General features: G+C 32.2%; 1 protein-coding gene across 1 annotated transcript; it reads left to right on the plus strand.

The window, feature by feature from the left end:
• Nucleotides 1-7,178: 7,178 nt before the first annotated feature.
• On the plus strand, nt 7,179-8,030 carry LOC21407054 (protein LURP-one-related 4). The gene is made up of 3 exons (XM_024176005.1): nt 7,179-7,409; nt 7,561-7,785; nt 7,896-8,030. The coding sequence occupies exons 1-3, from the start codon at nt 7,179-7,181 to the stop codon at nt 8,028-8,030; spliced, it is 591 nt and encodes a 196-aa protein (XP_024031773.1).
• The last annotated feature ends 210 nt before the right edge of the window (nt 8,031-8,240 follow it).

The raw sequence follows: 8,240 nt of genomic DNA on the forward strand, positions 1-8,240 counted from the left end.
AAGTTGCAAGTCTTATATAACCTACGACAATCACCACAAAGTTTTTCTCGAGAAACAAACAATGCTCCAAAGAGGTACACTTTAACTGCAAACCGAAATTACCGCGGAAATACTCAAAAGAAGAATGAACAATCAAACTTACTTAAACATATATAGAGAAAATAAGAGCGTTACTTGGTAGGAGTTCCAGAAGCCTTTTCTTCATAGATAACTTAAGTTACACTCTGAATTCAACAGAATTTTCCCGGGGAAAAATCTCTTTCGCCAAACAGGTTACAAGAAAGTTGACTATTTTTTTTTTCTTTTCACTATTGGATTTTGTAAGAACAAATTCGAATACGATGTATTAATCCCGTTTACTGGATACAAAGTCCAACTAACATAACTAATTTCGGCACAAAAAACTGACTAATTAACCATGTAACATATGCCAGGTCAACAAATATATATATATATATATATAATAAAGAAAACCATACTAAGAGAACGTTTGGTATGCGGTATTAGTACTCCATATAATTTAATATCAAATTTAAATTTAATACAATCCATATTGTGATATTTAATAAGAAAAGATAAAAAAAAACCTATGTATTAAACAGTAAATAACTATATTAACAAACACATCAAATATTTCACAATTATCAAAGATAGAGACGGGCGTTGGGGTCGGGTTAGGGACTGGGAACGGAACCTGTGGGGTTAATTTTGGCCCCCTTGTTGGGGTTGAAGTGGAGAAAACCCACCCCTTACGGCTTAAGAATATCTTTTACCTTTCTTTATTAACCAAGCCAAAAAGAAAAAAATAAAAATAAAAACACAGAAACGAAGGATGCGTTTGAAATTAGTTTTAAAATGATTTTGTTTTCAATAAAAAGTAAAAATAAGATTGTTTTGAGAATCATTCTGGGACTGATTCTGAAATTGCGTTTGGTTGGTTTTTTAAGAGATTGTTTTGAGTATAATAAGAAAATAAAATTGTGTTTATTAATTAATATATTATAATATTACTGACAAGTACTAAAAAATAAAAACAGAAAAGTGAAAATAACTTTAAACTGTTTTTTAATTCCTTCACAAAAACCATTCTCACTGTTTTCAATTTCATTTTTAAAACATTTACTAAACAAACGTTGTTTCGTTTTTATTTTTATTTTTTGCTTCTCAAAGTACGTGAAAACCATTTTAAAAAATGGCTCCAAACATGCACGAAATGTTACAAAACAAAGCTATAATTTTTTTAATTATTTTATAAACAAGAAAATTGTTTACAATGAAAGAACATGATGGGTTGTTACAGCTCATGCATTTAACGTTAATGTTGGATATTATATAATTAACTAACCAATCACTCAATAATTTAGTGATCATGATCTAGATTAATTTTGGTTGTCCAATGGGAGAATATGAATTTGAAGGCATACAAATATATATATATATATATATGTATGTATAAACCACCAATTTCTTGAGTAGAGATCAGCCATTGGGCGTTTTTTTTTTTTTTTTTTTGAGCCAACCTCCCCATAACACAGGCATACAAATATATATATATATATATATGTATGTATAAACCACCAATTTCTTGAGTAGAGATCAGCCATTGGGCGTTTTTTTTTTTTTTTTTTGAGCCAACCTCACCATAACACACCGCCAGGATGATATCCGAGTGGCATTGGACTTACTCCCCATTACTAGTTTGATAGATGGGAGGTTTTGAAATCAAATTCTATGAAAAGTATACTTGAGACTTTTTCGGGGCTATCAGCTGCTCAAAATTTATTAGTCTTTAAAGCTATGCTGACATACTTTATGTGGACATTCCCTAACAAGACTCGCGTTAATTAAGAATAGCTATGACTGGTCGTTTCTCTCCACACTTTTCTTTATTAAAAAAAAAAAGTGACCATAACACGCCGTACACAACAGGTGACATTTGCTTGATTCAAGATTGTATGTTTCCGTAAAATATGAAGTTCAAACACAACAACAAACTGAAGATTTAACATTCAGAATCGGATGGTGGTCTGTTTGTAGATGTTTGGTTTTGTTGGGCTGGCTATGGAAATTTGGCTGGCTCCATGTTATTTGGAGAAAAAGGAGGCCATTTGGACCATACAGGGAGAGAGCTAACTTCGATCCATTTTCTCACTGCCCAGCCTCTATATTAGGGGTGTTCGGCAGTTAAAAATTATCGGTTTTGGTCGGTTCGGGGGCCGAACCGACCATGTCGATTTTTAAAAACCAGGCACCGAAATTGAACCGCAGAAGTACTATTCAGTTCGGTTAACCAAATTTCAATTTGCGGTCGGTTTTCAATTTTGGTAAGCAGGATGGTGACCATCGGTTAACCATCAGGTTATCAGCATCTTTAGTTGCATTTTTTGACTAGAAATAACGAAAAAATGTAAAACATTCCTTCTATGTAAACATGTAATCACAATAAATGAATACAAATAAGTAAGCACAACATCCAAATTGATAATAGCACAACAAACACAAAATATCTAAATTCAATGTCCAAAATCCAAAGTATAAACTAGAAACTAGAAAGTTACAACAAACAATACTAATGTTCAAAGTGTAAAAAATATCTAAATTGGCATAAGAAATTAAGAAGTCCAAAGCATAATTAAAAAGCATAATGAAGTTCATTTCCTATTTCTCATAAACCTCCTATTTCGCTTTAAATTCAAATTATAAATTCATTTAGGCATTTTCACAACATCTTGCATGCATCTCAATAAAACACATAAACACAGCATACTTAATAGTCTCTACACCACAGAAAATCAAGCACATTTACGCAAACAATTATAAAATGTTAAATGCGCCTAAAAACTTCACCTTGGCTCAAGAACAAGAAGTGAATCTGAGGTTGAATAAAAAAATGACAAAAAATCAGTGAAACGACATCAAACAACAACACAAAACACAAAACGACAACAAAATAAAAAAAGACATCAAATGAATAAAACGATATAACAATAAAACACAAAATCAATGAAACGACATCAAACACAATAAAACGACAATAACACATAAAAGTTAATTAATTGAGTCGGTCGGTTCGGTTAAAAACCGAACATCAAGGGCCTAAATCGAAACCGAACCGCCTTAAAGCCTTTTCGGTCGGCTAACCGAACTAACTTTGTTGGTTCCACATGACACTGTATTTTTCAATTTTTGAGCGATCGGTTTCTCGGGCGGTGGTGGTCGATTTTAATTTTACGGTATGACAGTAAAATACCTGAACTCACGAAAAAAGTCAAAAAAAAAGCTAGTAAACCAACCCAAAAATGCAGAAAAGGGTAGAGAAACCAGAGAGATGAAATGTCTAAAGAATAAACCAACTGAAAAACAAATGAGTAAAAGTAAGCGAAAGATGCCAAAATAAATTAACGACAACGAAAAAATGATACGAAGAAAAGCAAGCTACAATAAAAAGAAAAAAGAAAAAAAAAGCTGAAAAATGACGACAATTCGTTATAGGTAACCAAAGCAAAGGATAAAAGACATTGGCCGTGAAAAACGATAAAAGCTAAAACGACAATGACACGTAAGACTCATTTAGCGGGAAAAAAAAGGAAAAAGGAAAAAATAATAATATTAAAAAAAAGACTCGAGTCACTCGACAATAAGTGAAAACGACGATATGAATAAACACGAGGCAATAAACGCCAATAAAAAATAAAACGACAGTAAAATTAAAAACGATACTGCAGGGGTTAGCTTTAAGCGTCAATAAATGAAAAACGACTCTGTGTAAGAAACCACAAGAAAGGAGAAACAACACTGCAGAAAGTGAACGACGCCAAAAGGAATAAAGGACTCAAAAATAGAAAACAACAGTTAAATAAATAAATTCTCCTGAAATACAAACGACATCCAAACTGACTAGTTCAGAACGATAATAAAAATTATGTAAACGACGCAAAAAAGCAGAAAACTAATGCACATCAAAGAATGTCAAACCCTTTAAAAAAAGAATGTAAAAAAAAAGGTTAAAAAAAATTATGACAACAGAAAAATGTAATACAAACCAACAGTAAGAAGCGACTATAAAACATCACTAGAATAAGTGAAAGGAGCTACGACTAGGAGATGCTATTGCACATAAGAAACGGGAAAGGAAAGAGTAAATTAAGGGAGTAGCGAAATGGATAAACATCAATAACTGAAAATCTTGAAAAATGACATGAATCATGTAAGCGACATTGGAGTGACTGGACCACACAAAGAGGAATTAAAGACAACAAGGAGAAAATATTACACAACGAAAAATGACAACAAAGAAAACAAAACGACACTATAAGTGATGGACTACAATTAGTTAATAAGATAACAAGATAAACAAGGAGAAAACGACACCAGTAAGTGAACGGCAATAAATGAATAGAATACATCAAGGGAAAAAAAAATGTTGCACATATGAAAATGACAGCAAAAATATTAATCGACGGTAGTAGAGGAAACGACACTAAAGGAGGGTAATGTTGCATATATTGAAAACGATTGACAAGAACAAACAACAACTAATGAGAAAAATGAGTACAAAAATGTAAATTACACCAAAAGCATAAACGACATTCCAGACTTCTACTCAATTCAATAAACTCGTCAGCTTCCACTACAAGATGATTATACAAAATGCTTTAACTTATATGAGTGCTAAAACAATCAATTCCCGAAACAAAATTGATAAATCATAAACCCCATATTAGATTTCTTTAAGAGATAGCCGACTCAACCCAAGCTTATCTTTCTATTTACGTAATTTGCGTTTTTTTTAACAAAATGTGATTTGCGTATATTAGGCTTAAAATTCCAAGAAAAACTTTCTTTTTGTTAGTGAAAGAAATTCTAATTTAAAATTTAGTAATGTAAATATTACCTTGAATTCTGGTTTAAAACTGAGGTAAGAGTTGTATAATTATCCTACTTAAATATTGCTCGCATAAAGTTGGTTTAAAGAAATTGTTTGTATGTAAAGAGACAGACTAGCTAACCAACTAAACATAATGAATGAAGTAGGAGATGCACCTGACTTGGCTTTGTTGTAATTCATTGTTCTTTACACATCACATGTAATTTGGACTATTCTTTTTATTTAGGTCTCAAGGCAATGCTTAAGTTTGGTGTGCCACGTCAGCAATCCCTGTAAAAAAGTTGACACTTTTTCCACGTTCTTTTTGCAATATTTTCTATGCTTCCTTCATCTCCAATTCTTTTTTTCCTCTAAATCCTATCTGCTTAGTCATTAATCATTATTAGTTCTTTGTTTTAAAAAAAAAAAAAACATCCATCATCCTATGGAATTGTTTAAGAAAGAAAACAAAAAAAAAAAAGAAAAAAAAAAGAGAACTATTAGGGCACTTTCAATATTGTCTCTATACGGCTAGTCAGCACTCAACAATAGAACACAAACAGGACATTTTGGGATGTTTGGTTACATCACAAAGCCTGTTCGGACTATGAATAACCTTGTCTTTGGACAAGGTAATGGCAAAAAGGTGTGAAGAAAAGTGGGAATAATAGATGCTTCTTTTTTGGAACATAAAAGACTTTTGTTTTGGATTTGTTTAGCTCAAACCAAATTAATAGCCAAAGTTGAACACAAGAAGTAAGGGTCTGTTTAGTTCGTTGATTCGAGTTTTTAATTTGAATTGAGATATGACTTTATGTGAAGACTTTTTACTGTAATAAAAAAAATTAAATGTGACTGATTATGAAAATTTTTTACTATAATAAAATTCGAATTGATAAAATAAACGGGATCTAAGAGTCAACAGTGATCTTATTTGCTAGCCAAAAGTTATGTTGCAATATATAGCCTGACATTTTGGAACGTCTGGCCAGTTAGATGGTTCTGGTCACATCGGCTATATTCCTATATATTGCAACTTGCGAGTTATTTATTGTGTAGATGTGACTTGTAAAAGGGGCCATTCTAGAAAGTCACTATAAGAGGCGTATTAAGGCTTGTGAGTGATCATCATATTCTTCATCATGGTTGAAGAGGGTCTATGGGAATCAAGGAATAGATGCGTCTCTAAGTGTGATTAATTATTGAATTTTCAATTTAATGGCTCTAAAAATAAAAATAAAAAAAAACTTTCGCACTAAACCGTCACCATAGGATGATTTGAGGAACAATACAACATCGTGGTTTTGGATTAAATTAGCGGTACCTAATAAAATCAGAAGATAAACTTGTGTTGGGGTAAGTGAGATCATATTGGCAACTCAAAACCTAATGCAACATGACATGGTCACTTTTATCACCCCCTGCTTTATCAATTGCAACTTTCATATTTATTCATTTATAATATTCTTTATTACGGTGGGAAAGCATCTGATTCAAGCGCAAAAAGCATTTGATTAGGCTCTATAAAATTATCTAAGTAAATTAAGTAAATTATCGAGTAGCAATATTGTAGATAACTAGATAAGTACACAGGGATAACATAAAAAAATAAATAATAAATAAAAAAAGAGGAAAATGCATGCAAGCCAAGGCATGCATATCGTTTTATCCCTTTTGTGCATGTTCCTCCCATAAACAAATGGACTTTTTAATGTCCTTTTTGTTCTTATTTCCCTTGCTGATTGTGAAAGTCACAAACGACAGAAAATAATTTTTTAAGTAAACAAGGGGCTGCTCTTGATTAATTTTATTAACTAATATTGCTTAATAAACGTGATTGAATTTACCACATATAGGATGAGTCCTCTCCGGTTGGCACTCCACTGTGCAGGCTAGAATACTGCAGGCTTTTCAACCAATCACTTTTGTGACACCTCAGATTCCTTGGGACACTTTTGTCTTTTAACTGAACTTGTCAATGGCATATCAAGTGGTCCTCAAACAGAAGGTATTTACCCATAGCAAACAGGGAAATGAAAGCAATATAATATTGACGAAATATATGTATAGAAACAAAGACCCATATGCTTTTGCGGGGCATTAGAATATCTACTTCATTGGGATTCAAGACAATCACATTGCATTATTATAATATATAATACATAGTTGAAAATTTCTCATTGGAACTTTAATTTATAGGAACATAAATAAGCTCTCATAGGCTAGACTTTTCTCCAACCTCCAAAAAGTATTATTAACCCCAAAGTTTGTTATTTCCTCTCTCTCTCTCTCTCTCTCTCTCTCTCTTTCCATGGCTAAAGTGCATCCTCATCAAGCTCTTTCTCTCTCCCCTTACTTGACTCGTGAAAGAGAAACATTCACCATATGGATGAAATCACTTGTGTACCACACAAATGGTTGCACAGTTTATAACTCCAATGGCCAAATTGTATTTAGAGTAGATAACTATGAGAAAAAGTGTAGCAATGAAGTCCATCTTATGGATCTCCAAGGCAAAGTTCTCTACACCATAAGAAAAAAGGTGATGATATATTCATGTGCACAATTAACATATACATACATATATATACACATATATACATATATACGTATTTACATATATATATATATATATATGTTCCATTAACTATAATCTGAAATGGGTTCTCTTGTATTTCAATTGAAATTTGCAGAAATTACAAGCTTTTGGTGGATCATGGGATGGCTATAAACGGGGTGGTTCCAACATGAACAAGGAGAAACCTTGGTTTCAAGTGAAAAGACATTGCAAAATGCTAATTATGGGAGACATGGCTTGCCAAATAACTGTTGGATGTGATAAGTACAGGATAGTAAGATTGGCAGGCAAAGGAGGATTCAGAATAGTGAACAACCTTGATGGAAAGATTATTGCCGAGGTGAGAATCATATATTAATTAAAGCCAGAATCTCATGAGGTTGTACAAATTATAATTATGATATCTTCTTCGTTTGTAATTATTTATGGTTTAAATCATATTTTATGCAGGCAAAACAAAAGCTATCAACTTCTGGGGTTGTGTTAGGAGATGATGTATTTTCTTTGGAAGTGGAACCTCATAAAGATCATTCCCTTATAATGGCTCTTGTCATGGTCTATGGATTAATACGTCGGAAAATGTAAATTTTTATACAGTGTTCAATAGAGGCTGCTTCTGACAATATAAATAGAGATCTTTGTTTGTTTGTTTGTTTGTTTGTTTTTTCCTTTTTTGGTTCCTTCTTTTTACATTTTTTGCTCTTGTAAATAGTATAAATGACACTTTCTTTAACCAGTTTTAGTTTTTGTTTGTACCAATGAAAATCTTAGAAGAAACAGAAAATTGAGAGAAGT

This window comes from Morus notabilis, unplaced genomic scaffold (genome assembly GCF_000414095.1).
Source record: "Morus notabilis unplaced genomic scaffold, ASM41409v2 Scaffold297, whole genome shotgun sequence".
Classification (NCBI taxonomy): Eukaryota; Viridiplantae; Streptophyta; class Magnoliopsida; order Rosales; family Moraceae; genus Morus; species Morus notabilis.

Coding starts and splice junctions, on each gene's coding strand:
- LOC21407054 (XM_024176005.1), top strand. CDS start 7,179: ATGGCTAAAGTGCATCCTCATCAAGCTCTTTCTCTCTCCCCTTACTTG. Junction 7,410..7,560: donor TCTACACCATAAGAAAAAAG/GTGATGATATAT, acceptor TGAAATTTGCAG/AAATTACAAGCTTTTGGTGG. Junction 7,786..7,895: donor ATGGAAAGATTATTGCCGAG/GTGAGAATCATA, acceptor TATTTTATGCAG/GCAAAACAAAAGCTATCAAC.